The sequence below is a fragment of the Cucurbita maxima genome, unplaced genomic scaffold (assembly GCF_002738345.1).
Source record: "Cucurbita maxima cultivar Rimu unplaced genomic scaffold, Cmax_1.0 Cma_Scf00024, whole genome shotgun sequence".
Classification (NCBI taxonomy): Eukaryota; Viridiplantae; Streptophyta; class Magnoliopsida; order Cucurbitales; family Cucurbitaceae; genus Cucurbita; species Cucurbita maxima.
The window spans coordinates 182,664-201,068 of record NW_019272040.1 but is presented as its reverse complement, the minus strand read 5'-3'; the positions used below and the strand labels follow the sequence as shown (position 1 = coordinate 201,068).

Here is an 18,405-nt window from a genome sequence, read left to right as displayed (position 1 = left end):
ATGTAAATTACAATATTGGGTATAATAAATTAAATTTCCCAAAATTCCATTATTATTTATTATTAATAATAATAATAATATATTTTTTCCCCTTCTTCTTCCCCGTAGGGTTGCAGCAGATAAACGCCACCACTCCACACGCACCTGTCTCTATAAACTCTCAACATACAAAGCTCAAAGTTCTTATTTTTTCACTTCATTTTCACTCTTTTCCTTCATTTCCTCTGTTTCTCCTTCTTTCTCTGCAACAATGGGTGCGTCACTTCCACCCAAGGAGGCCAACCTCTTCAAGCTCATCGTCGTAAGTTTATCGATTCCTTTCTATGTGCTTCATCATCACTTTAATCATACTTCGATCGAAGTTAAATAGTTGTACCCCTCTTTCTTCTTCTTCTTTTCATTGGACAAACCCTAGATTTTTCTTGCTGAATTTTCGGCTAGTTTTGTATGTTCTTTCATTGAGGAATGTGGGGATTAGAGGGGAATTTGGACATTCTTTGATTGCATTTTTGTTTCATAGGAACTAGTGAATAAGTAAGCTACTTTTAATTTTAATTGGGTTACGTACTACTACAGTGGATAATAATAACGTGATTTGGTCGGTTTTTTTGTCGATATGATATTCATCAGCTGTGTTATTGGTCAATATTTGAGAGGTTGTTGCAATGGTTAATTGAGTTTTGTGTTTTTTGTTATTGTCTATTGTAGAAATCATACGAAACAAAACAGTACAAAAAGGGTCTGAAAGCAGCTGATCAAATATTGAAGAAGTTTCCCGAACATGGAGGTAGTTCCAACTCTTAGTTAATGATTATTCAATTCGAATTTGTATCTGGCATCCGTGTTAAAACGTTGTACCAGTCTTATTTGTTATTTCTTTTCCACCCCCCTCCCCCTCTTTTACTATCTTCAATATTTCTTATTTCTACGCAATATCAGAAACTCTATCCATGAAGGGGTTAACGTTGAATTGTATGGATCGTAAGCCTGAAGCATATGAACTCGTTCGATTAGGATTGAAGGTTTGTGCATTTTTTCATCGTACTCGAAATTCATTGTTTCATAATAGCTGATTTGTATCATAGTTTCCTGGTCATCTAACTTCTTGTTTTAATGCAGAATGACCTAAAAAGTCATGTTTGCTGGCATGTCTATGGTCTCTTATATCGTTCAGATAGAGAATACAGAGAGGCAATTAAATGTTACCGGAATGCCCTGAAAATAGATCCTGACAACATTGAAATTTTACGTGATCTGTCACTTCTACAGGTTTGAACTATATCTTGTTCTTTTAACCTGTGGTTTTCTGCATTATATTTGTGGAACATGGAAATATCATTCATTACGTCTGAATCTTGATAATATACTTCTTTGCGGTGAATTTTTGGATGATACTTTGAGCTATTAACAATTATAAATTTACAAGACCTTTTATTTGAAACCAAGAAACTATGAAATTGATGTGAAATTTACAGGAACTAATGATCCAATTTAGGTTACTATTAGGAAAGTTTGTTCATTGTTATAAGTATTACTCAACAGCGCCTAACCTCTGTCAGTAGGACTTTGGACTATCTCAAGCAGAGTTTTCTTTTAGCTGTATGCAATATTAGTCACTGGGAAAACCACCCATTGAACTTCTCTGTCCTAAAATTTGTGGCTAACTGTTGACTTGGTGACTCTTACACTTTCACCTGACATAGATGTAGATGGCACTGCTATGGCCGTATAAATAGCATAAGTTTGTAGTGAAGTAACTAGAAGCTTGTACAGACTCAGAGCTAATAGAAAATATAGCATAGGTGGTGATAAGAAGGAATGAAGAAAAGAGTTTGAATTGGGTGCTAGAGGCTTGGTTTATTTAGAGAAAAGTTGATTTTCAGTTGGGAGTTGCAACAAATTGGAGTAAGAACGGTTGGACCAATTTGACAGATTATCATGCACAAAATCTTTTTTCATTTGAAACATAGCCTCAGGATCAGTTCATCATTTTATTAGGAGGGGGGGAAATTAGTATGGCTAATGTAATGTCTTATCTTTTAGCCTTTCTCTATATCTTCCTTCTCGCCCTCTTAATGCATCTAATCTCATTTTATATGTACTTTTGAGAGATTCTTTCTTCCTTAGTTTCCTGATCTGGAACATGCATATTGGATCACGTTCTGGTGATCTTTATTTGATGTGTTTAATCTTAATTACTTTATCGTTATGATGCAATCATTTTCTTTATTATTTGATGTTTTGGGCATATGGTTTTGGCTCATTTTTACCTTTAATTTTGCAGGCCCAAATGAGAGACTTGAAAGGCTTTGTTGAAACGAGACAACAACTTCTGACCTTGAAACCAAACCATCGCATGAATTGGATAGGATTTTCTGTAGCTCATCACTTAAATTCAAAGTACGATCCTATCTGTTTGACTTGTAATATGTTCAATAGTTGCATGATTTATTTGGCATAGCTTCATAGATGAGATTCAGAATATGGATCCATTTACTTTATGACATTTGAGAATTTATACAAGTGAGTTCTCTATTTTTTTTTTCTTTCTCTAATTTTATTTTCAGAAAAAGGAGAATTGTTAAACACCATCACCAGCAATGTTGGGGAAACTTTTTAAGCTCCCAAATCATCCCAAAGAGCTCTGAAAAAAAAAGAATTACAAACAAAATTAAAGCTTATGAAAATAACAATTTTGTTCGATATCGATGTTCTTGAAAAATAGTTCAAGTGTATGTATATGTATTTTAAAAAGTTATTTAAAACTACAGCTCATGGATTGGTTTTAATTTTGCTTTTGTTAGATAAAGAAGTTGAAAAACTTCTGACTTTAATATGAGAGAAAGTTCATTGTTCTATCTTATAGACTCAAGTAGATATTTCACTATTTTTGTAAAGGTTGCCAGATTATTTTGCTCAAGTATTTATTTTTTGTGTATTTGAGAGTATCACCTCTGGTTTTCTGCTTAACTTCTTTCTTTCACTTTTAGTCCATCAAAAGCAGTAGAGATTTTGGAAGCATACGAGGGTACACTTGAAGATGATTATCCACCAGAGAGTGAACGTTGTGAGCACGGAGAGATGCTCTTGTATAAGGTTTGTATATATATATATATATATTAGTCTGTTCTGTTAAAAAAGTTTGCTTTGATAGTTCTTCTTGATGAAGTTTATGTACATGTCACAAGGTTGAGCTTTGTTGGCAATAATTACTAGCAAGTTTATTTTGGTTGATAATCCATTTGTATTCTTCTTTCAGATTTCTTTGTTGGATGAATGTGGTTTTTTTGAAAGAGCTCTTGATGAGTTGCACAAGAAAGAGCCAAAAATTGTAAGTTGGTCTTGTCAATTCCATCTCTTTGGGGTTCTCTTTAAACTACCATTTTCAGCGAACGCAGGTGTTATGTGTGATTTTTTATTATGAGGTTTTGTCTTGTTATGCTTGTTTTAGGTGTTTGGTATCTTGTAACTTTTGAATTACTTTAATTAATCGTTACATTTTATTCTTTTGGATTGGAATCACTTTTTATAGTTACTGGGTTTGCTCCTTAACTTGGGCTGTTTTTTGTATCCCTTATTGTAAGTTTCATGATTCTGAATGAAAGTTTGGTTTCTATTGAGAAAGAACTTTTGAAGGAAAAGTTTGTCTTTCTTGTCTGAACAAAACTATGAAACACAGAAAGAACCAGCAGTACTAACCAATCTGGCTCATTTACAGGTTGACAAATTGTCTTATAAGGAACAAGAGGTTTCTCTGTTAGTAAAGCTTGGACGTCTAGAAGAAGGCAAAAATTTATACAAGACACTACTTGCCATTAATCCTGACAATTACAGGTATTAGATGGGTTTAATTTTTTTCATTGATATTTAGGATGTGAATCTCCTGCTGCCTTTCTTTGAGTAAAAAGATCTCAAACTATATGGCTTTTATGGAACGTCAAAAGATGGATACTCTACTTTTTTGGCTCTAAGGCATTGGAGGAACGGGAAGGAAATTGGTTTAGTTTATTTCCTATTCCACAGGTTGATAGTTTTCATATTTAAACATTGAGTTCAATAAGAAAAAAAAAAAAAGCTATCTTGAGGATGCTTACTCATCGTAAAACCATGTTCGTTCTTTATTTATTGTATCTTCAGTTTCTTTTTTCTTTTTCCCCGTTTTTATAAGAGAAGAACAGTTTATTAACTGCTTGAGAAGTCTCAGATAGCAGACTTCCACACAACTATGTTATCTTTCTATTTCCCACAAAGGTGTATGCTCACCCCATGAATGTCTTACATATTTAAATTTATGATTATATATTATTTGTAAACCATGATCGGCTGGCCCAATGGCGATCAATGACTCAATGAAAAAGTGGGCCTAGACTGAAGGAGTTTAAGCCAAAGTGACTACCTACCTATGGTTTAATATCTTACAAGTTTTCTTAGCAACCAAATGTGGTAAGGTTAGACAGTTGTTCTGTGAGATTAGTTGAGATGTATATAAGTTGGCTTAGACATTTACGGATGTAAATATACACACACTTTATTTCATCATTTCACTCCATATAAATACGCACACTTTAATTATAATCACATATCTTTTATTGTGACTTTTTAAATGAAAAATTTGGCCTGGAAATCCATTAGATTAGGTTCCAGATGATGCTATTTTTTTCTTGCCACTGATTAGATACTATGAAGGGCTGCAAGTTTGTATTGGGCTAGTTTCAAAAAATTCTGAGTATGCTCCAGAAGAAATTGAACGGTTAGATGAATTATACAAATCTCTGGGGCAGCAAAATGGGTGGTCATCTGCTGTTAAGGTATGAAATCTTGACCAATATTCTTTTGAGCTCTTTTAATTTCATTTTCAACTTTTGTTGCGTGAGTTTAATGTTGGCTTGGGAAATATAATTGGCTCATTCTAGAACTTGACATGAATAAGATTTATAACTGCAATCATATCTTTTGCTCGCTCTTGTAGAAATGATAACTTTGGCATGACATATTATTCAACAATGTGTCTGTTTTTAAAAATTAGTTTTCAATAAATTAAAAGAAGTCAACCTTATTGCATCTTGGTATGCCCTGTATGTCCTTAGGACATGACCCCAGAGCGTCCTTTTTTTAGAATTTGGTAGTTGAGGAGGTCTAAAGGAACTCACTTATATGTAAAGGTATCTTTTTGTTTTTCCCCCTCTCTTCGTTCCTCCTTCCCTCCTGAGGTAGGACGCCTTATGTTATTCAATTGATGTTTAGTAGAATCCCAATGCCCCATTTTACCCTTTTCAAAATCATATTAGTAGAATCCTGAGGTAGGGCAACCACTGCTTATGCCTCCCTCATTTTTAATTCACAAAACTCTTGATGAGAATGGTAGAACTTATGAGGACCTGCCATTATTTACTCACACGACGAGGGATCAGTCCTCCATTTTCTATGACTTTGCCCTAGGGCTTGGTCATTTGGTGTGGAATATTTAGTCTTTTGGTGTGTTTCTTACAAAGCATTGTTTATTATATTTACATTGTCTACAATGTTTTTGTGGTGGTGAAAAAATAAATAGAAGAGGAAGTCTTTAACATTGATGGGGAGCTTGGTACTGTTTCAATATGGAATGATGAAAGAGGAAACGTTGGCAAATATTCCATTGGATTGTGAGTCAGTTTCAATGTGCAAATGAAATTTTTTTGTGTAATAGTCTCCTAAGTTATTGGAAGAAATCAGGGTAAGATTATAACTGATTCTAAGGAGGAAGAAAAAGAAAAAGCCAAAGGAAGAGATTGTTGAAGTTAGTGAATTGCGTGTTTGATTGTCCTTTTGCCCAAAATTTCGTGTTCTTACATGAGACGGTGCTTTAAACCCTCAATTTGGGGTTAGAGGAGGCTTATTATGGAAAACAGGTTCCTTTATCTCATCATGTGGAATTTGGTTAGGAAGAAACAAAAAAACACTGGTTTTTTTTGGAAGGGGGTGAGTGTTTGGCCCACTTTTGTGCAGTGGCATGGCTACATGAAACTATTATTTTATGCAATCGTTTCCTGTAATACCTACAAATAATTTTCCTTATTGTATTAGTTTGTCCATCTAGTTGTTGTACACCTTATTTTCCAAGTGGTCATATTATATTTATTTCTGCACCTCTGAATGAAAGATGCTTCTATTATTAAGAGAGAGAACTCTGTTGTCATTGTCCTTCATATTACTACTAGATCACTTACATTGTAACTGTTATTATTTTCCATCACGAGACCTTTTCTAGTTTAAATTTCTTGATGCAAGTGGCTCTTTTGCAGAGAATACCACTTGATTTTCTGCAAGGTGACAAATTTAGAGATGCGGCTGATACTTATATTCGGCCTCTCTTAACCAAGGTACTTATGTTATGGCTATTCGTTTTGTTTCTTGGTTATCAAATTTGTAATGGACGCTGAAATTTAATGAATCTGTTTGTTATTTGCTTCAGGGAGTTCCTTCTTTGTTCTCTGATCTTTCCCCTTTGTATGATCAGCCTGGAAAGGTTAGTTTGCCCATTCCTTTCTTTTTTCTTTCTTTCTGTCTTTAAAGAATAGTTTTAAACCCTTGAATGGAATTTTTAGAATGTCTGTATTGCTTGAAAAATCAACTCAATTAATTTTTCTAATGTTCCTTTCAATGAACTCTTATTCAGGCGGACATACTAGAGCAATTAATTCTTTGGTTGGAGAATTCAGTCAGGTCAAGCGGTCAATACCCTGGCAGGTAATATTTCTTTTTTCTTTGTTACTGGTACAAGTATTTACCCTTTTGTAGAAGATTGAGATACTCATCAAAACTCCATTTTTTTTTTTACTCTTATATCCCACTTGGAAAGTGCAATGACCTGCCTTCTTAGTTGGTTGATTTGCATCATTTTTAAAATTTGGTATATCAAAGGATTATAAAGAAAAAAGAGGTACAAATTGAAGGATAAGACACTCTACCATGAAATCCAATGGATTGGTGAAGATATTTTTTTTCATTGATTTAGAATATAAAGGAACAGTAATTGTTCATCAATGTCATCGATTTTGTGCACTGTATGGCTTCATTTTGGTAAAAACGAGTTCATCTTCTGTAATAATCCTCTTTTATCTTCAGTGCTGATTGGAGGGCTTCTTGTAACCTTGGCAGACATTCATGCAAATTTCTTGATCCAATGCTGATTGGAGTGCTGATTGAATTAGTTTCCGTTTTCTATAAAAAGTGAAAATATATATCATAAATGAGTTTGAATCAAGTACTAGATCTAGAATTTCAAAACAACAATATCTAAAGATTCTTCATCATTTTAAGGCTTTCTTCACTATGATGATTCCACGGAACGTTAATCCAACGAACCTTTTCCTTTGGCACAATGCAAATAGGATCTGAGTTAAGAAGTCTTGGTTTTATTGAGAGACCCTCTGATGTTTAGGCAAGGGAATATCCAGTCACCTATTTTATCTTTTTTAAAGTAATTTTGGTTTCTTACACAAACAAAGACCCTCCATAGTTAAAAAGTTGAGCCATCTTCTCCAAAGTTATCTTTGTAAATATTACTGAGGAGATACAGCTAATGGAGTTTTAACCTTTTAACTTCTTCAAAACAGCTGAGCTTCTCTAGGAAGAAGATTCACAAAAGAACTTCCAACTTTGTAGGGATTCTTTTACAACCAAAATTTCATTAGAAAAATGAAGCATGTTGAACTAAAAAATAAATGACTTAAAGAGATTCCCCTTCACGAGGAAACTCCTCGTTTATAAATGACTTAAAGAGAGTGAGTTCAAGTCATGTGGCACCAATTAGGCTTCCCGTCTTTTTCTTTGTTTGTTAAGTGTAATATTGGGGAGGGTTTGATTGCTTATTTTCAGAAAAATTTGTGGATTTTGTTCTTCCGTCCCTTGAACTCACTCTCTTAAAGAGATTCCCCTTCACGAGGAAACTCCTCGTTTATAAATGACTTAAAGAGAGTGAGTTCAAGTCATGTGGCACCAATTAGGCTTCCCGTCTTTTTCTTTGTTTGTTCAGTGTAATATTGGGGAGGGTTTGATTGCTTATTTTCAGAAAAATTGGTGGGTGGGCGAGATTCCCCTTCACGAGGGAGTTTCCTCGTTTATATCATATCTTCCACTAAAACATTTATTTTGTGGATTTTGTTCTTCCGTCCCTTGAACTCTCTGCCTCATTGTTTTTGGGTTTTACGTGTCATCTTTCTGATGGTGAGGTCGTGAGATTTCTTTCTATTCTCCATAATCTGTGCGTGCCTTGTGGGGTTAGAGACTTGGTTATGGATCCGAATCCTTCTTGTATTCGTTCTTTTGGTTGTTGTTGGCCCCTACCTCAACCCATCCCGTCTCTACTTTCTCCTTTATTTGGAAGATTAAAATAACATGTTTTATACGGGAGAATCAGCACTATGGATTGTGTCCAAAAACATTCTTCTTCTTATCCTTGAATTGGCATTTTCTTTGTAGGCGTCAGTCTGAGGATTTGCATCACCTTCTTTGGGGATGCCTATTTGTTCAGTCCCTTTGGACCTGTTGGTTGGCTTCTCTTAATTTATATTTGGTTTGAAATAGGAACTATGCTGCTCTAATTGAGGAGAATCTCTCTTGGGTTTCCCTTTTCGTGATAAAGGCAAAGTTTTGTGACATGCTAGCTTCTTAGCAATCTTGTGAGGAGTTTGGCTTGAGAGAAATAGCAGTATCTTGAGGAAAATTGAGAGGTCTTGTGATGAGGCTTCGGAGTTGGTGAGGTTTGATGCTTCTTTGTGGATGTGGGTTAGAAGACATTTTTATAATTATGAGCTTGGTTTGATTTTTCTGGATTGGAGTCCCTTCGTTTAGTCCTTGGGATTTCCTTTGCATTGGACTTGCTTTTGTATCCCATGTTTTTTCTCTCATGTTTCTCAACAAAAGTTTGATTTCTTATAAAAAAAGAGAGAGAGAGCCCTTTGTTTCTCAGTACCTACTATGTACCCAACTAATATGTTCTATAACATTTACCGGATTTTTCATGCCTGGTGAGTAAAGCATTAGACAGAAATCAGGCTTCCATTCCAAAAAAATTTCTATCTGGCATGGTATAGGGGTTATATTATTATTTATAACCTTTATTTAATTCACATTGATGATCCGCCTGGGATGGCTTTTTTACCCCAATTAAAGAAAAAGAAAGTAGTATCATTTCACAGGGAAAGGGATGTTGAAGAAATGTTTTTCCAATTACTGAAATATTTATTTTTTCTGTTTCTACCTTTTGATGTTCTTTGCTACAGTACCGAAAAGGAACCCCCATCAACACTCATGTGGATTTTGTTCTTACTGGCTCAGGTTAGTGTTCGTCAGTTTGATGATTACTTTGACATTGCTTTTCTGGCGACTTTATTTATTTGAATATTCATTATGCTCATGACATTTTTTGTTCAGAATTATGACAGAAGGGGCCAATATGACATTGCTCTCTCCAAGATTGATGAGGCTATAAAGCACACTCCAACTGTCATCGACTTGTACTCTGTAAAGGTGATGCAGAATGGGGAAAACAACGTTGCCATTGATTATGATTATAGTAGTAGTTGTTGTCCTATGTGTGAAAATACGCATCTCTTATTAAAGCTTGTGGTCTTGAATTAAGTGAAATTCCTTCAACTTCTTAAGGATTTTTTTCAAAAAAATCTAATTTCCTGAGAGCTCTTTTTTATGCTTTGCCATCTAATTTGGTGGTTTGAGTTTTGGGACTTTTACTTTTGAAGCTTCTTAGTTGGATTGTTAGTTTTTGGAGGAGTTTCTTAGCCAACTTTTTATTGTTTTGGCGATTTTTTATTTTTATCTTTAGCTGTTGTGGTTGTTTTTTGAGTTTGCTTTGGAGCCGATCTTTAATTTATTTGTCCTTTTTGTTTCTTGGCCATTTTCTTTTGTTTGTATTCGCTTTATGATCTTGTCTGTTTTCTGGTTCTGTTTCTTTTTATTCCCCTAGGCAGTTTTTATGCTTTGAACATTTTCCTTTTCATTGTATCAAGGAGAAATCGTTTCTGGTTACAAAAAGTAGTAGTTCTTTTACAATGGTCGGGGATGTCTTCCTGTTATATTTAGGATTAATTTTTGTACGATTTAATTTAATTAGGTTTTCATAAAATGATTAGCATTGACATTTGATATACATAGGCACTCAATATGCTATACCAGGCTTCTTTAAGTATTTAACGTTACATATTAAACTTGTGATGAAACTTATTCTCAAAACTTGGTTTTCATAATAATATTTTTGTAAATAATAATTATGATAGTTTTTTAGAACTTTTGATTAAGGTTTTCTTCATTTTTTAATGATTCAGGTTCATGTTTGATTTTTATTTTTTCTATGTATTGTTATACTACAGAGCCGCATATTGAAGCATGCTGGTGATGCAGTTGCTTCTGCTGCATTGGCAGATGAAGCTAGGTGTATGGATCTTGCAGATCGGTACATAAATAGTGAATGTGTCAAGCGTATGCTGCAGGCAGATCAGGTTTTACTATGATTTTACTCCTTCAATTTCTGCATTTGATATTTTGTCTGATGCACGACTTAGTTAATTACGACTATCATTGGGCTTTACTATTATTGTTTCCCAAACACCTTCATACTTGAAGGTGGCCTTGGCAGAAAAAACGGCAGTTTTGTTCACAAAAGACGGAGATCAGCACAACAATCTCCATGATATGCAATGCATGTGGTTTGTCTCCATCCTTTGCTATGTCTGTCAACTATCCTATATCATTGTTCTCAATTTCAACTAATGGGGATCTCTCTCTTTGTTTTGGGGTGAAGGTATGAACTTGCATCTGGTGAAAGTTACTTCCGCCAAGGAGATCTTGGACGGGCTCTGAAGAATTATTTGGCTGTCGAGAAGCATTATGCTGATATTACCGAAGATCAGTTTGACTTTCATTCTTATTGCTTACGGAAGATGACTCTGCGTGCATATGTTGATATGCTCAGGTTCCAAGATCGATTGCATTCTGAGCCATATTTTAAAAAAGCAGCTATAGGGGCCATCAGGTGAAACCTTTTTGTGGGACCTATTTTGTTTTCTTTTTCTTCTGTTTGCATCGTTTGATCCAATAAGACATCTCGCCATTCTTGCTCTCCAACTATGCACATATTTATAATAATGTCATTTCTAAATATTTTTATCTAAGTTCATTTAATTTTTTGCACATTTAGATGCCTATCATGTTAGAAATTCTATGTTCCAAATGTAATAAAAAGAAAATAACAAAATATTGAACATGTATGAGAAGGTGTAGTAACTAATCACATATTTTCTAATTTACCTTATTATGAAAGATCTAATACATGTAGTTGAAGTAGAAGATTACAATTATTAATCTTAATTAGATCTGATGTTTCATTGATTGGGATCACAAAAATGTCCGCAAATTTAACAGAAGATTTAAACTTCAATCTGACAAAGGATAAAAGAAACATTTACACGACTCGGGAGCCTTTACAAGAATAGCCTCCATAAGTTTGTCCAGAGATTTAGTATTTTTGTTCGTTCATGCTATCATTTTTGCATTCTTACATTATTTTGACGAAATGCTTTCATGGATTCTTACCCTGCAAATTTAACAGAAGATTTAAACTTTAGTCTGACAAAGGATGAAAGAAACAATTACACCACTTGGGAGCCTTTACAAGAAGAACCTCCATAAATTTATCACAAGAGTCTTTTTTCGTACACGCTATCGTTTTTGCATTCTTCCTCCCATTATTTTGGCGAAAAGCTTACATGGTTTCTTACCTTTGAGGTGCAGATGCTATATCAAGTTATATGATTCTCCTCCAAAATCAAGTACTGGAGAGGATGATAGTATGTCAAATTTGCTTCCTTCTCAGAAAAAGAAGATGAGGCAAAAGCAGAGGAAGGCTGAAGCACGAGCTAAGAAAGTATTGTGTTTTATTATTGTAGCTGTTGTTGGAGGCTTTTCTCTGTTGATTTCTCATGTATTCTGTTTCACATTAGGAGGCATATGTGAAAAATGAAGAAACAAATAATTCCGGTGTCTCAAAGTCTGGGAAACGGAATGTCAAACCTGTTGATACAGACCCACATGGAGAAAAATTGGTGCAGGTTGCTTTCTGTCTGTTGTGTATGTGGTTTGGTTGGTTTGTGAAGCTCCATAAATTTTATTTCCGAATTTATTTAGGTTGAAGATCCATTACTGGAGGCTACAAAGTACTTGAAGTTACTTCAGAAGCATTCTCCCGATTCCTTGGACACACACGTACTTTCTTTTGAAGTGAACATGAGAAAGCAGAAAATTTTACTTGCCTTTCAGGTGTGTTATACGTTTTAGACCAGATCTTGGGATTCCCCCTACCTTTCTTCAGAATAATCTCCCTATCTGTGTTATATGAAAATTGAGTCTGACGAGTAACTTTTGGCCAAAATAGTTGCCACAGCTGTGACTTAAATCTATTTTTTTCTTCCCAAGTTTATTCGAAACATTATCAAGCGCTCGTGCTTTCCTGTAGGCTGTAAAGCAGCTTCTAAGGTTGGATGCGGAACACCCAGATTCTCATCGTTGTTTGGTATGTGTTGCATCTGATGTGTTTAGTTTCATAAGGCTACTAGGAGGCTGTTTGATATGTTATCTTTGTTGATATTTTTCTTTAATGTTTTTGAATCCAATGGGTTATCTGAATACTTACACTTGCAAGATTGTTTTTTAAAAAACGACGACTCATTTTAGTCAAATTTGTAATACATTTTTTTATAAAAGCAAAATTCCTTATATTTTACAAATTATTTCAAAATTAAGAAAAATAAAATGAGGTTTAGAAAATGGAATAAAAGAAGGAATTTGTATTTTTCTCTTAACACAACTTTTCTTTCTAGGTACTCTGATTTTATGCCTTGTCAAGGGGTAAAGAGGTTTGAGTTCAAACAGTGATAGACACATGCCAAAAAATTTAATACCTTATGAGTTATCTTGGAAACTAAATGTAGTAGGGCTAGATGGTACTCTCGTGAGAATAGTCAAGGTGTGTGGTGTATGCAAGCTAGTATATATGCGTATCAAAACAGTAAAATATATATAGATAACTAACCATGCTCTTTCATTACACTCTCTAAACCTCCTTTCGCTCTTTCTGTCAGCATCTTGTATGACTCTCAAAAATAATATTAAATTTATCATACTTCTCATTATAATGGATTCTACAAGTAAGATATTACATTTAAATTCTGCTAGGACGTGAGTTTTCAAATTCAAGAAACATAATGGATACTGCATTCGTGTGTTGTATCTCTTGTTTTTATTAACTTTTTTTCAGAAAAGAAAATTATTTTATGAATAGATGTTTCTTTTGCTGACAGCTTATATTTGTATTTTCTATGTGCACGTCTTTAACGTGTTTGAATGTTGTGGGTTGTTTAAAGCTCCTATGAAATTGTACGCAGATCAAGTTTTTCTGCAAGGTGGACTCAATGCCCGCCCCAACAACTGATGGTGAAAAACTTATTTGGAGTGTCTTAGATGCAGAGCGTCCTCTGATCAGGTTTTAAAATTTCTTTATGAGTTACACCTTGTGTTTATTCTGTGCTTTACTCTAACTGGCTCTATCTACTCCTATTGCAGTCAAGTGCATGAAAGATCATTGATGGAGGCAAATGAAGTTTTTCTTGAGAAACATAAAGGTTATCATCGTCTGTATTGCAGTCCCATATACCATAATACTGAACATTTAATTTTAATCACTTTGACACATAAGGGATATCTTGTTTCTTTTTCTTTTTTGGGAAAGAAAAGCAATGCTATTCATTTCAGTATTGAAAAATCATCAGCAAAATACTTCTGATTAGAAAACTAAATCCTCAAAGATCCAAAGTAACCTATAAATACAAACGATGAAAATGGTTAGGCTCTTTTCAACTCTAAAACCTTCCTGAAAGGGTAATACAGAAATCATTAAAAAAGCCCACTCCCGGGAATTCAAATACAATTTCTGAACATAATTCTTCACTCATCTAAGCTTCCTATTTTTGAAAAAGGATAATCGTTTGAATATTTGGAAAGAGCACTCTATGAGGCCGCTTCCTATTGAAATGGTGTATAGCTCTATAATGTGTTTGGATTACTCTATACATTTTGCAATGTGTTTGCATCTGTGCTTCTTAGCCCACATCTCCATAGATGTATGTCTGTTTTTATACCTTTTAAAACAATTTTTTTTTTGCTACTGCAGATTCCTTGATGCATAGAGCTGCAGTTGCAGAAATGCTAAATTTATTAGAACCTCAGAGAAAATCTGAGGCTATCAAATTGATTGAAGAGTCGACAAACAACATGGTGCCAAGGTTGTACATTTTTATTGAGTCCTATTATTTTTCGTCTATACCGGATATATCTAGATTTGTTGCTTCACATAAGTAATGGAATTAAGATTTGGTATTATTAGAAATGGAGCACTTGGGCCAATTAGTGAGTGGAAGCTCAAGGAGTGCATTGCCATTCACAAGCTCCTTGAAACAGGCCTTGTTGACCATGCTGCTGCATCAAGTAAGCAAAGGAGATCCCTGCCTATTCATGTGTCCAATTACTTTTTAATTTCAAACTTAGTCATAGCGTGCATCGTTGAAGGTTTGATGATTCTCTTATAAGCAGGAATTTATAGTATTGCTAATGATATTATTTGTTTATTAAGTTATTTATATTCATTGTATAAGATTTATCCTATTTTAGTTTCAAGTATTGCTCCTAAGGATATGGTGCAGATCCTTATATCCACTACATAGGATAGACCAATGCAGCCACAACACAACGGAAGAATGCTTTTGACTGCAATCCAAAGTGTGAACTTTTCCAGCCAAGCAAAAGTTGACCTCATAGTTTAAAGATGGTACTCGAAAGGAACATAATACAAACGAGACAATAGCCCAACCACAATCTTTCATGAAATACAACCAACAATCCCCCTCAAAATAGGCACCAGCTATCCTCAGTAGGAACAGAACACAAATTGAGAAGTGAACGGGTAGCCACCACTCTCATCATTAGCAATAGTTGCTATCAAACTCCCAGTGGCAACTGCCGTTACTTATTCGTACCTTTATCTCATCATTAGCAATAGTTGCCCCATGCATTATTTATCCTACTTCGTCTCATCTCTAGCATTAGTTGCCATCAGAATGAGTTAGCAACTTTCAAAATCAAGCTGTTAGGCCCATAACCAGGTTCAGTCTTTATTGTACTTGAATAAATGATCAAGTGGTTCTTTTTAGGTATCTTGATGGTATGATTGTAGCACCCAAATATGTATATGTTGTGGCAAAAGTGGAGGACTGGACTAGTTGTAAGGTGAAGATTGCATTTTGAGGCTAATGCTCCACTTAATGGAATGGAAGTCAATTCAGAAGTTGTTTGTGGGAGGAAATTTGGTATTAAGCTGGAAATCAATACTTGTTCCCCCAATGACGTATAAATATTTACCAGATTTTTTTTGTATTACCGTTGTGTGGGATATTTGGGCGGTAATGTGTGAATTTCAAATGTTAGTTATGTTAGTCAACCACAGTAAATTTTTTATCACCGTGCTGGTTGAGCATATGAACATGGCTAGGTTGTAAATATTAAATAACAAACAAGATTTCTCTCTGTAATTTATACTCCCTATTTTAATGGGGAAGGGAAGTTTGACCAAGTATTATGGTGGCACAGTGGATAGTAATTCTTCATTTTGTAACACATAATAGTGTGAATTTAAAATTATAATTTATCTATTCTAATCTTGTGTTGTTTGTTGCGAATGTGAATGTTACCATAGGATGGAAAACCCGATGTTCGGAGTTCTTCCCTTACTCGGCCTACTTTGAAGGCAGTCTCAGCTCTGCCGTACCAAACTCGGTGAACAACCAAAGATTCAAAGATGCAGAAATGATCGGTGCCAATCAAAATGCCAACTCTGTTTCAGATAATGGGAAGCTTGATGGATTCAAGGATCTTACTATTTGACCGTGATGCCTAATGGCAACCACAATATTGTTGCATTTGCAGGTTCATTTTTGAGATGATATATGTCCTTACATGATTCAAAAGCATCCTTCAGAAAGCTGCCTACAGTCTGTTAATTACTTGCAAAGAATCAACGACCACCGTCACGTGCTAGGTTCATAGCTAGCTGTGGCGATTCGGTTTATAGTTTGTTGAAGATCATATTTTGCTCTCTTTTTTTCTTCACCCCTTTTATTTATATTCTTTTCTTTACCCATTTCTACTTTGCCTTGCCCAATTCTCTGATATGTATTCCTTCTGGAAATGTGTATAACTTCCAGTTCCCATTGCATTTGGAGGGTCGACACTTTCAGTTGCTCACAATTTTTGTAGATTCTAGACAAGGATGATGATGTATGTGGGTTTTACTCCAATCCAATATCTGAGCTTATACTTGGGTGAAGAGAGCTAAGATTCTTTCCCATTCTCCATGTCCTCCATGGTTATACAATCATCCTGCGACGTAGAGATACTGAACTTAACATAATACTTCATCGGTCGATTTGACTTTTGCTTTGTTATGTATAAACACCTTGTATGGAAATTTTTGCTATGGAATTACTGATCAACTTTTATGTATTTGCTTTAAAGATTATATACCATCATTTGATGATCATATCTGCAGGACAGGTTTTGGCAGCCAAGAGTGAGTCATTACATAAATTGAAATGATTCTTGAAGGAGCTGTAGTTTATTCATTACAAGTGCAAATATATGAATTGATGATTCACATTAATCAAGCAAAACCTGACCAAACTAAGCCAAAGGTGGTTCGGTTATGGTTCGACTCTGGCAGTCTGCTGCAAAATTTGGAAAGTTATGAAGTCGACTATAGTCGATCAGTGTGACTCGAGTTGAGCGAATATGGTAAGTCTCATTTTGATCTTTTTTTTCCTCTAGATTTCATCGTTTGCTCTCTACTTGTACAGTGATACGTGTGTCGTTTAGGCTTATGGTTCTGTTTCCCGTCGACTGCCTTCTGCCTTCTATATTCGATTATGGAAATTTTGATTTTTCATAGTCTTTCTAACTACAGAATTTTTTTCCTTTCCTTGAATGATTTTGAAGCTTGACTTTGAAGTTGAGCAGATAAACCGTAGCCCTACGTGTGCGCACACACAATAATAATAACAATAATTCCTCGTTTGGTGGATCGATCAATTCATCCATTGCCCATTAATTAGAATTATTCAAATAATATGTTAGTGTTATTGGAGTGATTATTTAGTAAGATGTTAATGAATTAATTCTGCCATAGCTCAATGCTATTATAAGACATCATACATTATGTATGCAATTTGTAGTGTAGGGAATGCTAGAATTTGGTTACCAAAATCACCATTATTTGATGTATTATCCATTAGAGTGGAGAAGGAAGGATTTATGAGGTTTGTGGAGGACCATTACTTTATTGGAACTCAAAATCTGTTCTTCCTTTTCTAAGGATATTGCAGCTATGATTTCTTCTAGAATTTCACTCGAGGCTAATACCTGGAGCTCAATCTTATCAATGATATGATATTAACGATTAGGGGTGATTAAAAAATCAGATGACTCGAAAAACTTGATCAACCAACCAACTTGGTTGGGTTCAAATAAATAAAAACTTTATGGTTCGCGAATCTCTATTAGAATTAGGATTGAAATGAACTAACCACATTTGTTGGAAATATTGAAATTGAGTTATAAATCTTATTGAAATTAAATAAATAGATGTTCTAAATTACTTAAGAGTTAGATTCATTATTTAATGAGAGTTATAAACAACTTACATATTTTATTGATTGTACTTAGAAATTTGCATTAAGTGGATCATCAATTTCTCTATAATAGTAGAACGTCCTAAGGGGAAACCATGAGGAGATCGAAAATGTGTTGGATAAGGTTTCATCAATGAGATTGTGATTGTCTTTTGAACTTAGGTCGACATTGTTGTTTTATATAAAAAGTGTATGATTCAAACCTGTTTTCGACTAGGATAAACACAACACCTATTAAAAACTTTTTCAAAAATTTTAAAATTATCCATTAATTTTGAATGAAAACCATTAGTACTTTATGTTTAAATAACTTTAAACTTAAAAAAAACGTTTTTTAAACATTTAAAAGTTTCATTAATAGTTGAGCTAACGTTTTAATTTTTTTATAAGTAACATTAATACATAAAATCCCTCGAACAAAATATTAAAAAAAAATTAAAAGAAGGAAAAAAAAATTATGAGTTGTCTTCCAACATCAGTTTAAAATTAATGAAAAACAACATTAATGAAACAGTTTAAAGTAAAAACATATATTAAAAAAAAATCCTATAAATGGTTCTCTTCTCTCATCTAAGGCTCCAACTCCATCAAATCTTACGGTAAGTTTGATATCATGGCA

At 34.3% G+C, this 18,405-nt stretch overlaps 1 protein-coding gene across 1 annotated transcript; it reads left to right on the top strand.

Moving 5' to 3' along the window:
- The first annotated feature begins 87 nt into the window (after positions 1–87).
- LOC111497676 (N-terminal acetyltransferase A complex auxiliary subunit NAA15-like) lies at positions 88–16,605 on the top strand. The gene is made up of 26 exons (XM_023148554.1): positions 88–301; positions 709–787; positions 940–1,022; positions 1,120–1,269; positions 2,285–2,400; positions 2,991–3,096; positions 3,260–3,331; positions 3,719–3,834; positions 4,676–4,808; positions 6,282–6,359; positions 6,452–6,505; positions 6,656–6,726; positions 9,264–9,318; positions 9,415–9,510; positions 10,368–10,496; positions 10,621–10,703; positions 10,799–11,029; positions 11,788–11,920; positions 11,997–12,104; positions 12,181–12,312; positions 12,509–12,565; positions 13,437–13,534; positions 13,615–13,673; positions 14,222–14,333; positions 14,435–14,535; positions 15,800–16,605. Exons 1-26 carry the CDS (start codon positions 251–253, stop codon positions 15,985–15,987), a joined length of 2,691 nt encoding a protein of 896 aa, XP_023004322.1. The 5' UTR covers positions 88–250; the 3' UTR covers positions 15,988–16,605.
- The last annotated feature ends 1,800 nt before the right edge of the window (positions 16,606–18,405 follow it).